We start from the raw sequence: 17,792 nt of genomic DNA, 5'->3' as shown, positions 1-17,792 counted from the left end.
CAGAAATTCATTGAGTGGGAGAAGGACACGTACAGCCCAGACGAACACATGTGGGCCACGTTCCAGAGGATGCCCTCGGTCCCCGGATCTGTACCAGCCAACATTAAGTACGATACGTCAGACTTGCAAGCACAGGCTCGTTTGGTGAAGTGGGATTCTTTGACCGGTGATGTGAGAAAAGGAGCCCCGTACGGTGACTGCACCGGTGCCTACAGACGATCCATCTGCGTGTTTGGGACTGGTGACCTCCTGTGGCTGTTCCGACAACATCATCTTTTTGCCAACAAGTTTGATCCTGGAATTGATGACTCCGTTATTAGATGTATAGAAACAGTGCTTCGTCATAGATCTTTAGGTCACGACCCGCTGGCATCAGTGCTGTCAAGGTCCCTGTAACGGTCAGTGTTCACCATACTGGCAGTGGTACTAAAACAGGTATATTGAATTTTCTATTGTTGAATTTTTATATAAACCATTATACACATTACCGTCAATCAGTTCCAGATAGTACGAAAATTGCATATACCTTGTATGAAGTGGGACAGGTCTATCCGTGTTCCTCAGCATGTATCTGTGAAATATCAGGATGATTCGCTGCAGGTTAAAGAAACAACATTCAGTGAATACAGGGCTGGAAACGAGCATTAACCAGTTCTATTTAGTTTGTAGATTGTATATATGGAGTGGAACCAAATACAGTTGCCGTCGTAGTGCATTTGTTATACAGTGACCTTGCCTAGTAAGGCCAGTTTTTGTCTGAGCTGCAGTTTGTTTATAGAAAATAATTGTATACAAACCTTCAGTTAGAGAGTGACAAAGATAAACGTGGCATGTTTAACATCCATTGTCAATAAAACTTTACTTTTCAAATTCTTTTGCACATGTCCTTGTTGCAAATCAAACATTACAATTAAATTCGTTGCATCTCCGGGCTGCTAACCAATCATCAAGGAGAGGTCATTTCTTCATTAACTTTGTATTACTGCCCATGGATCCTCAGAAGGAAGAGCGTCACAAATAATAGCCGCTACCGAAATTTAGAAGTCACTATAATGCACAAAGTACAGTGAGAACATTTCATTGCCAAACCTGGTGTTGGTACAATAATAAATCCTTGCGATAACATTATTTGGAGTGGTTGCCAATCAACTGCTCGTCACTAAAACCATATAACCTGCCACATCTATAGGTACTAGGGCTAAACCTTGCTCTAACTGTATCATGTATACTGAATTATATATCTGGTTTACAACTAGAAATAATAAAACCAAAAAACAACAACTAGAAATTTACAACTAGAAATAATAAAACCAAAATTTTCTCCTTGGTTTACTGAAGGGCGAAGAGATACAAACGTTATTTTCCCCAGAAAGACTTTTAATCAGAGAACATCAGCAGTGATCCGTGAAAGGGTGTCATCTAACCTGTTTCTAAAAAAAAAAAAAAAAAAAAAAAAAAAAAAAAAAAAAAAAGCTACTCGGTGGGTCCAAGGTCTAAAGGTCTAAAATGCGGTTTAAAACCAGAACAATCATAAAAATATATTATTTTCTCTCCTTTGTCACCTTTCTGAATATAAATAGGTACAATAAATGTCATCAGGCTGAGCATGCATCACCCATGTAAGAGAGTGCCTTAAATAATGTGTAGATATAACATAACTACAGAACACCTATAAAATAAGCCTAAATATAAGAGGATCTTAGAAAAGATTTTTAAAACATTTGAGGCATCACGTTGGAGAAATGCTTAACACAGATATACAGCACAATGTAACAGGCAGCGCACTCGCATAAGGGACTTTCCTGATGCTAACATTTGAATTTTCAGTCACAACATCCACAAGACACAAGAGTAGCTGTGGTTCTTCATCTCGCCCAAGCCTTCAGCATCGAGTGGAGCTCACTGTGGAAGCACAGCAGCTGCTACCTCCACTTTACCATGCATTTCCTGGTCGGTCCTGCACACAAATATTTAACAGCCATGAGTCAGTAGCAGTCACTGTTACTAGAAAAGGACAAAGGGTTTGCAGAAAGAAAATATGTTACTCAGCACAAGTTAGAAATGAATATAGGCCTGTATTGTGGGCTGATGACTACTTTAGGAAATCATTGTCATTTAACATTGTTCATGATTGAAACTTTCATGAAAAACATCTGATCTAAAGACAACCGAGTAAATAACTTATCACAATATCTCTTATTTTATGACCCTTTATTCTTGTGGATGCTGTAAGAAGTCAAGGATGAATTTTTTTTGGTCATGTTCAAATGACACGTGCCATTTGAACATCAGTAGGTTGTGGGAGCACAGTCGTACAAGAAGCTGCGACAGTGAGCATCAGGCAGATGTTTAGTGAGGGCCTGGTTACCCTTCAACCATACACACCACAGTGACTCAAGCCCTGGTTAAACATAGACAGGTAACATGAGGACAGCTCCAAATGTGACCCTGTGATAACACCTCACTTCCTCCACATGCACTCGTCCAGTTATGTCATATCAGTTCACAAAAACCAAACAGACCACCGTGGCACTGAGTCAGCTCTGACAAAATGACACCAATTGGTTAATGGAAAAATCAACCTGCTGCTGTCCTTATATGTTATGAGTCAGTTTTGTCTTCTATGAAAACAACCTATGTTGCAGAGCCTTTGTAATGATATTTATAACATTTTAATGCAAATAACTTTTGCATTTTTGCAAATTCTACTGGGTAATTTGTTTGTAAGGTTGAACTTGGTATCTGACATGGACCAAACTGTCTATTCCCCTTACTGTTAAGCAGGGCTTTTTCGATCAGACCATGCACTCACGTGCTCAGAAATTGGCGAGGGTGCTGAAAAGTAAAAGGGACATGCATGGATGTGTCTCTGAAAGCACAACACAAACCCTTTGTTAGCTTTAGTGCACGGCATTAATGCATTGTTAAATTACCATGTACCTTTTACGGCTATTCCTATTTTTTTCTTCGTCAAACCTTGAGGAGGGGGCAGGAGAAAAGTGTCAAACAAGCAAACATTTGGCAGCCGGTAGAAACAAAACATCCAGAGGAGAGAAAAGTTTGATGTACAAGTTCGAAGGTTTCTTTTTTTTAATGCCATAATAGTGTTACTAAGTCAAGCAACTTAAGAGAAAAAAGCAGGGGTCATTTCCACATAACACACACACACAAAATTCTGGATAAAAAAAAAAGTATATAACATCTATATCAAATATAACCAGCAGTCCATTCATGAGGTTAACCCATCATATGTCCACTTTTTTTTCCACAACATTTTTTTTTACAATGCCAAGTCTAAAATGGGAAAAATACTTACTGCTTGATACAATCAGGAATGGACACATACTCCATTGGAACCAGTGTTGCAAGGTCCGTCAAGCTGTACACAAACTTGATTTTTTGACTAAATTTAGTGCTGTGAAAAAAAATTGAAAATATCAGAATGTCTTTAAAAATGACAGAATAATAAAAAAAAGAAATAAAAAAGATACAATTTTTACTTCTACTTCTGCTACTGCCTTTTTAACAAACAATACCAGTCTACCCTAAAACAACTAAAGCCTTAAAAAGCCTCCAACATTTACAAGGAATAACTTTGTTCACTAATTCAAATAAACATAAAACAATACATGTACCTTATGAAAGGTTTGGTTAATGCCAGCAGGGTTCGAATAAACCAAGAGGGATGGACAATAATCAAAGACTTCAGGTTCTTCCTTAACCTGATCAAGACAAACAGGTTTGTGGCTGATGACACTACAATGTTTAACAATGACACATTAAAACATTTCATTTTATCTTTGCAGGGAGTAATACTGACCTTCTGTCAATCTGCTGATAACACTTTCTGAGCCAGCCAACTGTCGGCATCTTTTTCCGAGAGGTCGCACCGTTTAAATACACTATCATATAGTTTTCGGCGACCAACAGTTCCAGTGTGCCAATGACATATCTGTTCCAGGGGACTACAATTAGCTAACAGTTTTAAAAGAATTGCAAACAAATACGTGAAAGTCAAATTTACACCTACTTGAACAAATTGTCCATGATGTATCTGTAATTTGGTTTATTGCTCTCTGGCATAAAGCAAACAGCAAAGACAATTATGGCATTCAGACCATCACCATAATAACCTGCAGTAAATAAAATCAAATAGGTTAGGTTCATGAAAGGTCAAACTATTTCCTTTCTTGAGGCCGAAGCCCATGTGTTGACACCATCCTCAATAATGACAGGTCAAAGAAGGGGCTGTTAAATATGGTTAAATATTTTTGCTTTTTTCCAGGTATGACAATCAGGTTTCAATTCTAACCCTAAATAAAATCAATATTCACAACTGGAAATAACAAATAATATACAAAAACTTACAACAGATTCTGGCTTTACATTCATTCTTATGTGTTTATGTCAAAGAGAGATATTAACTTGTATGAATCCATAACATACATGAGGGTCAGGGCTAATAAACACACTTTGGTTGCATCTTTATATTAGGTTATGCAGCAAATGTGTGTTATGGTGACAACAGCAACATAACTACTGATCTGTAGTTAGTTTGGTTGTTATTTTCTGCAATAGTTAATTTTAACAGATATTTTATGATAACTTGCAGCTGCAACACAACAGTGGAATGAAAGGAACAAGAAGCTGATATCTCTATTACTTTAGCACTGTATTCTGTACATCAAATTTTGATTACATGACAAATAAAGGAGTTATCTTATTTAAATGCTTGCTTTAATTTCCTGATACTTGCCTCCGTGACTGATAACCTTCTTGTAAGGTTCAATGGCCTTCATGTCCACTCTGTGTTCCTGATCTGCAAACCGAAACACCCTCCAGCGGCGGCCCTCCTCCCTCTCATCAGAAGCTGAGTACTCCTGAACCGACTCCACACCTTTCTGTAGCAGCTCTGTGCTTTTTGGTTTTGGTAGATCGTCTAAAGAAGGAAAGAAAAAAAGAGCCAAAGCTGAGAATTTGCAAGAGATGGTTTTGATTCTTAAATGATATCAGATTGCATCATTATTAAAAATAACAATAAACGTTGATTCAATTTTATTTTTTCAACGACTTGCAGTTGATCCTGGTGGACTGTGAGGTCAGATTTCACATTTGTAGGTGACATGCTTCCACCCCCCCCAAGATAGGTGACATGCTTCCACCCCCCCACCCCCAAAAAGAAACAAACAAAAAACTGTCTTTGTCTACTTTTTTTCAGCAACAGCAGCACCTGCTGGATCTGCCTGTAACTACTACAGCGAAGTCTGAAAAGGATTATCTGCGTAACAAAAAGATGAAACATTCAAATGATCGTGAGAGAAGCATGGATCAAAAACAAATTAAAATTAGATAAAAATGCAGTGCATTCGTAAATCAGTATCGTTTCACTGATTTCACACTGGGTTTCCCACAAATGAAGTTGGAAAATCAAGAACAATGTGTTCATTGAACAGATAATTTAAAATTTCACCAGAAAATACAAACAGGTAAAGAAAATGATTATGGGCACAAAAAAGAACCAAGATAAATTTCACTGAAGTTAAATCACCTAACTATGAACATGTTCATACTGAAAAACATTATTTTCTGGAACACACAAGACAAATTGCATAGGAACGACATGCAGAGGATCAAGTTGAAATCAAAGGGTATAAAAACACAAATCACACCAGATTTTTTTTTTTTTGAAAATAAAAGAGGGTTGATTAACTCATGGTCGGCAGAATAAAGTGGATCTGTCTCAGAGACCTTACCACAGGGAAAAGGTTAACCTGTTGCTGGCCTACAGCCTGTATCCAGGCAGAGAATGGATACAACTCTTCCCAGTGAAAAAGCAGAGGGCAGCAGTGAAGAAACAGACAAAAGACAAAAATATTCACAAATCATACATCAACAATTAGTTAATACTTGTCTTGTCAAACCTTAAAAAAACCTTTGAAGGAAAAATACCAATGAGGTCAAAAAGCAGGAAAAACAGCTGCTGTGGGAAAGCATCAACTACTGTGTGACAGGTTCACGGATTAATCCACAAAATGTTCGGTCACACAGTGAATAGCACAATTAAGATTTCATAAAGGTAGTTTTCAAATTCAACATGTGAAAAACGACAATATGTGGTTGGACTCCAGTGATTCTTACAGTAATTAAGAACCACTGGTGCCCCCCCACTCCCCTGCGAATTGAAATAGTATTGAGAACCGAATAACATGTATATATTTGTCTGTAGAAACTACTGTATGAGTTGCTGCCACCTAGTGACTGGAGGCTTGCTGTTCATTCATGCATTACAGCAGTGGTACATTTAGGTCCATATGTGTGCCATATTCCATTGGGAGCCCCTCACACCCCCGACATCTCACCCCTCATCCCCTCCCCCTCCACGGGGGCCCGCCTCACTATTTGAGAAGTACTGCTATAGATAAACAAGTTGTTTACCTTCCCATTCAAACTCGTTGCTGTTGTCTGATGGTGTGTCAATGTCGTCCAGGTCCAACTCTGTACTTTCATCCAGTTCTTCTGACAGGAGAGAGCCCTCACTGTGGTCCAATGTCAGGCTGATGTCTGGAGCTGCAAGTTTTTTCTTTACCTTCTTGCCATGACTGATAGTGTAGTCTAGAAAAGACACTCATATTATAATAAGTTTAATGACGAATTTCAGCAACACAATTTCTTAATAGCAACTGTGCTAGGAATTGTAGCTTACGATCTTGGTGAAATAATAGTTTCAGGTGTTTAATAGGCAAGATTGAGTTAGAACAGTAAAAGAACTAAAAAAAACAGTACAGCGGTCTGTCCTCTGTCGAAGTGTAACAAAGGCTGTGCAATTAATCAAATGTTGATTTAGATTTTGAATCCAAAACACTACCTTAACTTCAGATACAAACATCACTAGACACAAAAACTTTACTCTTTATGGATATGGCAGATGTAATGGGACATACAGGAATTGAAATTTTTTATTTTATTTTAAAACAAATGTTTTCATTACCAGAGTCTCCCTTTTCAGACGTTCCGGCAAAAAGCTCTTCTTCTAGCTCTTCTTCCTCCTCTGGCAGAGGCCTGGCGTTCAAATGTGAGAGGATCAGGTAATCAGTGGCACATCAGGTGAGTTCAAAATAAAAGCAAGCTACACGTATGCCATGATCAAGCTACGATCTACGCTGAATTATGAAAACAAGGATTATTTACCGTGGAAAGTCCTCATCCTGCCATTCCTCCTTCAGTTCTACTCCTTCCATCCGTAAACGGGCTTCGGTCGTGGCCACCGACTCCTGGCGCTCAAAACTGGAAACCACGGAAAAACCAAAAGAAATTAATAATCAGGTTTTACACTTTATCCTGTGTATTACAAACGTAAAAAGATAAAGTCTGTCAGAAAAGAAAAATGTAAGAAAGCCCTGGGTAAGTAAGGATTATCAATTGCTTATTAATTCCTCAAAGGATTCAGAGAGAAACACTGAAATCCTATTAATACTCCAAGAGTCAAATCCTGCATTGTTTTTGGTCCTTTGTTCCTCTTGATACGTTTTTAAAGTTAATTGACATTAAAATAAAGCTATAAAGAAATAGTTTAGAATTTGAACCAACCTGTCAACATTAGAGGCCTTGACAATACTCCTAACCACATGCAGAAAGATTTTGGGAACCTTTTCATAAAACTAACAAACTATTTTACAGCTTCATGCATTTGACCAGGAGCCCAACAGGTATTGTAAATATACAATATGTTTAGTTTATATTAGTAAATATATATTTAACATTTTTAAAGTAAGCAGATCACTTTAGCCTGGTCATTTGAATAGTAGTAGCTCCTAGGCCAAAACAGTGCAGGCACCCTGGGGTAGATCAATGATCTCAGATCCCTGGCGTGTGGCCACTTACCTAATCAGATTATTAGCCTGTTAATAAGCTTACAGGCTTCTGTTGAAAGATTGGTTGTAAAATATGGCATATCAGTCTCACAGCCTCCTTTTTGACACACCAAGTACACACACAAACACAAACAAACAAATATGTCTATTCGTGACATAAAATATTCCAGACATTTGGTTCTTGGCATTTTATAGAATTTCATGTCCTGAGTCCTTAACTCATGCACTAATCACCAGAGTACAGATAAACTGAAGCCCAGCAGCGGGAGAGTTCTGAGTGTCACAGGAATGTGGGTTACTGAGACTTGAGGGCCCATGCGTGCACTCCGGCAAACTGACGATAACTTGACAAATGAATGTGTAAATAATGGCAGGCAATCATGTTGGAGTTGGGTAAACCCATAGTCAAATTTTCAACTCACTTGACAATTACTGTATTTTTTCACAGAATGTTTAATACTTCATGCAGAGTACTATTTGCTGTGTCATTTCCTGTTTGTTTCATTTTGTTCCTCTATTTCAGTAGAGTGCAAGATGTTTGTCTACAGTGTGAGAAACGCCTCATTAAAAATTATAAATATGTAGCTGTTTGAATTGAATTGTCATCACTAAATGCTTGATGTTGCACATCTGTGTAAAACATCATTACAGGCCTCCTTCAGTGAGTGTTTAGTAGGATTAATACACATCCTTTCAACAGGTTTTACTTGCAGTAAGTCATCAAAGAGTTTTAGTCATAATTGATGAAAGATTTAATCAACTCTGAGCTTTTGGGTTTTACCAAAACTGTAATGCCACAAATTACACACAACTGTTTGTTGTCCAGAAGATGATAGACGAGATAGAAAGAGCACCACAGGAACAGCTTCAACCTTCCACTGAACATTTTTTGATCACTAAGAGTTGTGGTTATAAAATAAATGCAGGTAAACACACACATAATACGACTCCCTACTGTAAGCAGAGCTAAAGCTCATAATTACAGATGCATTTGTGATCTAAGGTGAGCTCTGTGCAATCAGTGCAGGGATGGGAAGAGATATAAGAGAGGATACTTTGTTCTCATCTATGAATTAAACAACAAATCTGAATAGCTGAAAGTTGAAGAAGATAATAATGATAACTTAATAGCATAAAATATCCTATGTTTGCATTACAAAACATATTGTATTTGTGTGTTTTAATGCTACAACACAAGTCCTTAATGACCGATAATGTTACTGAGCATTAACATTATCGATGTACCACTGGCTGCATGTTGAACACATCTGCACAACAGGCAGTAAATGCCACATTTACATATATATTACACATATTTGTTTTCAAAAAGACCACCACCACCGTGTAAGGAGGACAATAGCTAGCAGAGAGTGAACATATAACATACCTGCCCATAGGTCCAGATATTGGGTTTTTCTGGGACAGGTTCACAGGAGTGGAGCTTCTCGCTGCAGGCTGTTTCAGCTCATTGTCTGGACTCGTTCCTTCCTGTGCCTCGACTCCTGTTACTGTTCCGGCCTGCGTTGTTTCTTCGCCATTTTTACCTGTGGATACTGTGCTGCATTGATAGACATCCAGTTCCTCTTCCTCGCCTTCTCCAGACACCCCAGACGACGAGGGGCTGGAAGTGTGTCTTCTCCCCAGCACATCATGAGTCTTACTGGGTGTGACACAATCAGGGTTGCTATTGTTCAAGTTGACTTCACTCAAACCTTTGAGCACGGCTTCACTCTCAGTCCCATCCGACGCCATGGGGTTGTTTGTGACTCCAGTCACCGGGTGTCATTCGGTGAAACACAGACGCGCCTGTTTTTCCAGTCAACAACTCTGATAGGTCACCAAATCGGATTAACACAACTCCTCCTAAAAGTTTGAAGCTAACGTGCTAGCTCTCTCTTGTGCACAACTGGCAAGGACTGTGTTTGAAAACTAGCGGTGCCTGCTAGCAGCATATCTTTTTAGCAAAGAATGTTAAAAGTCTCACCGACTTCCCACGGAGTTAATATTCTATATGCGCCACGGTGTTAACTCAAGCAGTGACCAAAAACTGCACTAGCTTTTGTAAATGTAACGGAGCACAGCGACCCTTCCTATCAGTTTCCTTCCTTCCGTCCTCCCTTCGGGCTCTGAACTGACTCGGCTAACGCCGTCCAGTCAACACATCCATGTTAGTCAGTCAAATCGAGTTAAGTCAGTTGATAAAACTGTAACCGTACCAGAACGTGGCGTTTAAACGTTCCATGATGAGAACAAAGTTCCAAGCTGCTGACTTAACTCACTGGGCCTTTCATATTATTCAACCGAAACTTTGTGATGTTACGTCGTAAGTTAGCTGTGAGAGGTGGCCAGCCTTCTGCGGGTTGCCAGACTTGCCCGTCACTTACCCGCAATAACAAACTCATTCTTCACTTAGAAACTATTAACAAGACATAAAAGTATACTAAAATAGTTGAATTAAAATAGAAATATAAAAGAAAAGTGGTAGAGTGCCTTTATCGCATCGGAGTCTTTTTTAAAAGCGCCAAGTGAGGCCATTGAAACTGCCACTACTACAACAACAACAACAACAAAAAGTGGCCTCCCCGGCTTGTCTCGTCTCTTCCATGATCTGTTTTACTGCCCTCTAGTGACGACAACAGTTTACTGTCAGATTCCACGTACACTCAATAAAGCCAAGAGTGTCACAGTACAGATTGTGGTGACTTTTTAATCATCATCAAGTTTTAATCATTCACAATAAAACTTCAACAGAAGAAAAACCTGGTTTCCCTATACTGTGCTTCAAAGAGCTATTCACAATTTAAATCACTTATTAAATGAAGAGCAGAAGAGAAAATTAATTAAATTATGAAAAACTAGTGATGTCCAATAAAATCGGCCGACCGATAGTATCGTCCCGATATAAGCATAATGATGTCATATCTGTAAGACTCGTTATCGGCCTTTCCTCTGATAATGAAAACCCGATCACACAATGCCTGGGTTAATAAGAGTTAATATCGGACATCCCTATTTAAAATTAAAAGATGGTGTGGAACAACATCTCCATTACTTTGTAGCTTGGAATTTGTGGAATAACAAATTGATAAAACCACACGAATGTATTCATTGAACTTGTTTAGAACACATTTGTGGAAATGTATCAATCAATCAATCAATAACGTTTTGATTGTTTCATTAAACATCACAAAATGTAATTCTTTGAAATATGACTTTTATTTCACCACGGTCTGATCTTGGCCACTAGATGGAGTTAGATAGCCATTTAAATTCTACAATGAAGGACGCTTTGTTGCGTACAGTCAGAATTTGAGCCTTTGTGAAAAGAAAAAATGTATCTTTTTTATCATAGTCATAACTAATTGTTACTGACTCATTTCAACATTTTCTATTGTGATTTTTATTTATTTATCTTTGTTTCTGTAGTAATTTGGACATTTTTAAAATAGTGTTTTTCTTTGTTGTATACGTCTCCTGTTAGATAAGTCCTTGTTGACCCTCTCTAAATAGTTAGGAATGTGTACGTTTTTTTTTAATCAAACTTAAATCAATACCCTTTTTTATCTACAGTCACTAACACTGCAACAGATACAATGAAAGTTTTCCTTTTGGGATTTAAGGACTTATAAAGTAATTTGTATTTTGTAAACACACCTTGTGGTAGAAAAAAAAAAGAGGAAGACGTGTACAGATGTAATATTGGGATACTGCGTTAGCTAATACCTCGTCTGTGTGCAGCGGCTCATTCAGCATGATTCCTAATTAACACGTTGCTATTTACTCTGCTGGATCATTAGGCGTCATCACAAAATGATAATCCAGTCAAATTAAGAGTGCTTCCCTTCCACCTTCTGCCACGCTGCTGTTTGCTAATGAGTCACATTGCAATTATCTTACAAATTAAGACAAATGTTGCCTGTTTAGCCAGGATGAATCAGTGGAGTCAGACTAATGCATTAACACATATTGCACTAATAAAGACATGATCCTAGATGCAAACTCAACTTCCAGACAAGTCGGTTCATTTCCTGAACACGCAATGAAAACAACAACAAAAAAAGTAATTCATCATTTTCTTTAAACCTTGTTTTTTAATTAGGCAAAAGACAAAGGTAGATAGTGTCCTGACTGAACAACTTAATTTAATTGGTTAGACATAAACACATTTTGAAATAAGAATCTGTAGAAACTATTCATATCAAAAGAGTAGAAAAGAAAAGTTTGATGAGTTAGAGAAATGTTTTCGTTATTTTTCTATATTCAAATTGCAAAAACTGCTGAACTTCTATATAAACGTTAAGCTCTATGAGGCTCGAAAGCTAGTTGTCTCCTCAGTCTGCTTCTCCATTCAGTGATGTTTTGAATGGAACACACAATTGAAATATTAATAATAAGTTCCTCAAGGTGTTTGTAGCAAACGTGAAGAACAGTGGTTTATAGTATTTGACACCATATTCTGAAATCTGTGCCAATCTTCGTCTTTTCCAATGCAGCTTAGATAAGAAATTAGTTCAAACTTTATTCATTCCACACCGGGAAAAGACAAGTGATAAAGCATCAGTGTTAATGGTAAAAACTACACACACACACACACACACATAAACATTTTCAGTTTCAAGGTCCTTAATGCTCATTTTCATAGGATAAAGAAAACATTCACAATCACAGCAATGGCAAAATTACTCACATATTTCAAAGTGGGAAAAAAACAGTTGTACAAGAAAAGATAGTAAAAAAAAAAGACATGGACTGCAGATCTGAGATCAGCTCCTGCTGCAGACCCCTGGTTTCATCATCGAAGCAGGGATGAACAGAGAGGGAGGCATCGCCTATTTGTGGAGCAGAATCATTAGGAAGATTCTCAAATCAATTTCCATAAGTGGGGTAGCGGGAAGTATTTAGGCTACTTGAAGTATATCACTAATGAGAAAAGACAAAAAGGATTCATGTGCATGTTTTATGCAATCTCTTTCTGGGTGTAGCTGTATAATTATTCATGATAGTGAAGCCTAAAAGGGAAGCGAGGAGACAGCAACCGCAAAAAGACTGGTGAAAAATTTAAAGAGGAAGTTAAATGAATATTTAAGGTAAGATGAAATATTTAATGGAAACAAATGAGCAAAACATTTAAAGCGGCATGAAAAAAAAAAGTAGTGAGTGTCTTTAAATTGGCTCCCATCATTTGTACCGGTTGCTACGGCAGCCAGAGAGTGATCTGTGGACCATGTTGCTGTGAGGAGGCATTGTGTTTGTCACTGAGAGCTTACCTGGTGGCCTTGAAGTGAGGTAGATGATGGAAAACTGAAAAAGAAATGTTCTTTTATATTGTTTTAAATTCATTTTTAAGTAAATAAAAAGAAGAGAAATATATATAACAAAACAAAACACAAAGTTCTTTTGTTTTCAGCCCATGGTGGTGGGTGGATTTTTTTATCATGACCTTTTGTCTCCTTTTTCCTGTGATATGTATTAATTTTGAGTCATTCTGAAAAATAAGTTGACATATAATTTCATATAGAACCACTCTTTTTACGAGTCTGCCTGAAAATTTTAATTTAAAAATGAACAACTCATTATTTGTTCATAAAGGTACGACCCATAAGGACTGGGTTGCAGCGCGTGTCCTGTAGCTAAAGTAAACCCACATGTATGCATTGGCTTAGATGCAGGAAGCACATGTTCATTTGTTTTCCAAATGTGAAAATAATTAAATCAGCAAACAAATAATTATTCAAGTCAATGAGAACAATTATCTCAAAGACGCCTCTGAGACTTGGACGTGCATATAGTGAATTGATTAATTACCTTGCTGAGGATAATTGAGTGGAGCCAGATCTTTGACTGCTGCCTCTCAGCAGCCATTGTACTCCCAACAACACGCGGCGGGTGTTGTTGGGAGCCTGCTGATAGCCCCGTGTGTTCTTGTGTGTTCTCCGGAAACGTCTCTGTTGTCACGACGTGGCATATCACACCTTTTTTTTGCAAGAGTTATATTTTAGTACGGCCGTTATTCCCGCTCTGCAGCTATACCGAGTCATTCCACGGCCGTGAGATAAAATCTCCAAAAGGTCCGAGGCCCGGAAATCGAGCACGAGTCATCGTTTAAGCTCTGCTCCGAATCCCAGGGTTTTACAGTCCATTTTAATCTTTCTTAAATTGCCTGTTAAATGTATTTAAAATATAGCCGTGTCCTGACCCAAGCTCATCTGTCCAAGTTCAACTTTGTCAGCGACACTGTGTCATGGCCCTTACTGGAGAGCGGGCAGACTATTACTTACTTCTGAGGCAGACAGAGATCATTACCTTTGTGAATGATGGCGAGGCAGCCCGAGCCCAACAGCTTTATTTCCCAGCTCAGCTCAGCGGATGCAAGCCATCACATCCTGCTAACAATTCCATGGCTCCACCATAAAGATGAGCTCCCTCCATCTGACGTGTCTGTCTCCATCGCCTCTGAAGGGTCATCAGTCATCGCTAGCCACACCAGGGGCAGCACCTCGCATGTTCTCCTGTGATTGACACCATTTAGATGATTCAGACGGAGTCAGCCGCTTGTTTATCTCCTCCATGGACCGCTGCACTCCTTTCTGATTAGGGGATTTTAATAAATGTTTATTTTTGGCACAAGCCTAGCCGGGATTGTGTAATCAGTCTCCTTCACTCTGAACAAATATTAGGCCATTTTCTGTGGAATCTTCTCCAAATGTCCTCTCCTCCCCCCTCTCCCTCCCCCAATGATTAGAGGGGATAGCTTTGACATTTTTATCAAGGTGAACAGCAGGAGCCAATAGTCACCGTCAAAACTCCAAGGTCACTTCACTTATCGTCACATGATAATGACTCGTTTACACGTGAGATCACGTCGATCCTACGGTGGACGCAGGAGCTTTTATTCCGTTAACCTGTCCTGTCTTTATTAGATCATCAGATAACTCTCATATGGCTCGCGCTCAGGTCCAGCTAATTAATGCATTCCGCTGATGATTTTCTTCACTTGTCAGCCACGCTTTAACCTCACAGCGAAGGAAGAGACTTCTTCCTCCTCAAATGAAGGTTCCTCTGAGATGGTGCATGTGCGCTAATGATGTACGGTGTGCTGAGCAACCAGGTTTCCTCCACTTTTAGAAATGTTTTGAGTAGAAATTAATTAGACGTCCTCCCCATATGGAGTGTGGACAAATTCTGAGCAAACATGTTATAATTTGGTCCTTTACAGTTCGAACGTCCCATAAATTATATTATTTTTCTAAAAGGAGTGCTTCGTAAACATCCTGTCATTTGTTTTCCTGGTTAGGGTTTTGTTAGTGTTTAAAAACAAATTAATTTTTCCCACTGTGTGTTTTCTCCTTAAATAACTCTGAATATCCCTTTAAGTGGAGAGGAAATTGCAGACCCACAAAGCCATCGTGTGCTGTCGAGGCAGCAGTTCTTAAGAGACACAGGAGGATAAGCCGCCGCGCGGTGAAATCTATTATCAAACCAAATTAGTCTGTTCAGCATTTTTAAATGTACTATTCATTTATTCTCTCACTTTACTGCCAGCATAATTGCAATTTCCAGCCATTTGACCAAGGGACTGTTTATAATGAATGGTGTGTGGTGGTGATGAGCAAAGCTGCGCTCATAAGTTATTCCAACACAATATGTCACTTAACATTTAGAAAACACACCACTTAATTATATGTGTTATAACCGAGGCACCTTGATATTGTTTGATTCAGCTGGCTGTCACATCCCACCCTGAATTATCACTCAGAGAGGAGAAAGTGTTACCGCCAAGTACTGGTGTCAAAAATAAGGCCCAGGGGCCAGATCTGGGCTCACCAGTTGGCTTCTTTCAGGCCGTTAATATGTCTTTGGTGACATGGTGGAATTGTTTCTCTTTTAGGTAATAACGTCAGGCCTATATTACCAAAATGCAAAAAAGCAACAAAAAAAGAGTTTAACTATAATTTATTTTAAAGGCAGATTCTGCAGTTTAGAAGCATTCAGACAGACAACTATTAGACTCTAACTGTCAACCACATGCTGTGATTTCCCACCACATTCTCATATTTCCAATTCTATTTGCTAGCTAACATAATCTATTTTAAAAGAACTAGCACATTTACAATCGGTTCATACACAAAACCTTTTTGTATGTTTTAGAAATTATTTCTCTGTAACACCAAGAATTTTCTCCTGGGAATTAATTTAATATTCCTGACTCAGATAAATATTATATTAAATGCATTAATATGTAGGTAACAAATATTGGCAGTGATCAGAGGAAGTATTGCTGCTTCTGTCACTGTGGTAAAAATAAAAAAAAATGGCTTTGAGACAGTGTGAAAGATACACCAAAAAGATTCCACAAAGAATAAATTATCTGATTTCATAACTGTTTGGACCTTGGAACTGTTTGACTCACTCCGTCACGGACTTCTGGCATGTCCTAGAGTTCCCCGAATACCTTAGCAGCTCAGTTAAAACGGAAAAAATAACACTTTATTTTTGGAATAGTGAACTTTGACATTTGACGGCATTTTCAAAGACTTCCAGCACCAGCATCCGATGTGGAAGCGCCAAGAATCTCTCAAAAATGACGATTGATCAGCCGATACACCAACACTTTGAACCCCGCGTAATTAAGTGCATCAGAAAAGCCTTCCAGTAGCTGTCAGCACACCAAGCTTCCATTCAGTGAGTGATGAGAAACAGAAAAACTTATAATTACTCTTTCTGTCACTTTTTATGATAAATGTTTAAGTTACAAGCCTCACAAAACAATAAATACTGTGCACAAAAGCACCATTTTTCCCACTCCGTCTGGAGCCCTGAAGAATTTATTCAGCAGCCAAACAGTGTAACTACAAAAATACTTTTTTCCTTGTCTTTTCAAAAGATGAAATATTTTCTCTGCTGTGCAATTCTCCTCTCTGTATTTCGAGAGATAGTGACCTAAAAAGGTTGATCAAAGACTGTTGGAACTCCGCAGCCTGCAGCAACCAATAAATTGGTTCGTTCGATGTTTTGCACTGACAAATTATTCTCCAGAGTGCTAACATTCTTGGTAGCAACTCAATTAGCAGGAGACAGATGTAACAAAATTCACATTTATGTTTCATAGACGTTTCAATATTTTATTATTCCACTGCTTGTTGGCATGGGCCTTTTTTTTCATGTCTGTAAAATGATAACTATTTGCTAATTCGCAGATGAAGTGATAGTTGTTTTGGTATGTGTGGTGGGGAAAGCAGGCCCTGCACAGCGCTGGAATGGCCTTGAGCGTTCATGTGCTTTAATGTGACTTTGTCGCGTTTCCTCGTGGCTGAAGGGAGACTGATCCAACTGTGTGTCAATGTGATGAAAAACGCCAGCGAAGAAAGTGGGGGAAAAATACCTAAGAGAATATATTGTATCCTCTAACCATATAGCTCAAGGTATATATTTATTCTTTTTGAGTAAATCAATTCATCTTCATATTTCGCACGGTGGCCGTCTGATTAATTGGCTGTGAACAGAAGCTAATAGGAAAAACACAAAAGTAGCAGAAAGTTTACCTCTGCATTGGCACTTTTTAGGATAGAATAGAACAGAATAGAACAGATAAGTGGTTCTCAAACTGTGGTACGTGTACCACCAGTGGTACGCAAACGCTTCTTTAGTGGTACGCGGGGAAAATTCATATTTTCACATTTATATATTCAATTGAATATATCTGAAACATACCATGCACATTTTATACAACATTTAAACATAACCATCTTTCTAAACATTTCTAAACATCTCTCCTGTGGTGGAAGCTAACAGGGAAGGCCTCTGCTGCTGTATTCTAATGTTGGTCATCATGGTGGTACTCAGAGAGATCAGTGTTTTCTCAGGTGGTACAGAGTAGAAAAAGTTTGAGAACCACTGGAATAGATCATTAATAAATCATGT

At 38.4% G+C, this 17,792-nt stretch overlaps 2 protein-coding genes across 6 annotated transcripts in view; one reads left to right on the top strand and one right to left on the bottom strand.

The window, feature by feature from the left end:
* The window catches only part of LOC103380025 (beta-1,3-galactosyl-O-glycosyl-glycoprotein beta-1,6-N-acetylglucosaminyltransferase 3-like), a 2,004-nt gene extending 1,608 nt beyond the window's left edge, over positions 1–396 (top strand). Inside the window, exon 2 of the mRNA XM_025056337.1 lies at positions 4–396. Within this exon, the coding sequence (XP_024912105.1) occupies positions 4–396 (393 nt within the window). The remainder of the gene's footprint in view (positions 1–3) is intronic.
* Positions 1–10,455, bottom strand: part of bnip2 (BCL2 interacting protein 2) — a 24,062-nt gene extending 13,607 nt beyond the window's left edge. The window contains exons 1-12 of one of the 5 annotated variants that reach the window (XM_017033323.2): positions 9,259–10,455; positions 7,189–7,284; positions 6,989–7,059; positions 6,436–6,612; positions 4,757–4,939; positions 4,031–4,133; positions 3,821–3,952; positions 3,636–3,722; positions 3,317–3,415; positions 2,941–2,976; positions 2,775–2,869; positions 1,696–1,957 (exon numbers count right to left, since the gene is read on the bottom strand). In XM_017033323.2, coding sequence (XP_016888812.1) covers positions 2,809–2,869; positions 2,941–2,976; positions 3,317–3,415; positions 3,636–3,722; positions 3,821–3,952; positions 4,031–4,133; positions 4,757–4,939; positions 6,436–6,612; positions 6,989–7,059; positions 7,189–7,284; positions 9,259–9,623 — 1,410 coding nt within the window. In that variant the 5' untranslated portion in view covers positions 9,624–10,455 and the 3' untranslated portion in view covers positions 1,696–1,957; positions 2,775–2,808. Of the gene's footprint in view, positions 1–526; positions 595–1,695; positions 1,958–2,774; positions 2,870–2,940; positions 2,977–3,316; positions 3,416–3,635; positions 3,723–3,820; positions 3,953–4,030; positions 4,134–4,756; positions 4,940–6,435; positions 6,613–6,988; positions 7,060–7,188; positions 7,285–9,258 lie in introns of those variants that run through there. The other 4 variants (XM_025056523.1, XM_008311782.3, XR_003049958.1 and 1 more) reach the window with 4 other exon arrangements.
* Between the last annotated feature and the right edge of the window lie 7,337 nt (positions 10,456–17,792).

This window comes from Cynoglossus semilaevis, chromosome 6, assembly GCF_000523025.1.
Source record: "Cynoglossus semilaevis isolate Cse_v1.0 chromosome 6, Cse_v1.0, whole genome shotgun sequence".
In the NCBI taxonomy this organism is placed as follows: Eukaryota; Metazoa; Chordata; class Actinopteri; order Pleuronectiformes; family Cynoglossidae; genus Cynoglossus; species Cynoglossus semilaevis.
Note: the sequence above shows the minus strand (reverse complement) of the source record. Positions and strands in the feature narration are given on the sequence as shown.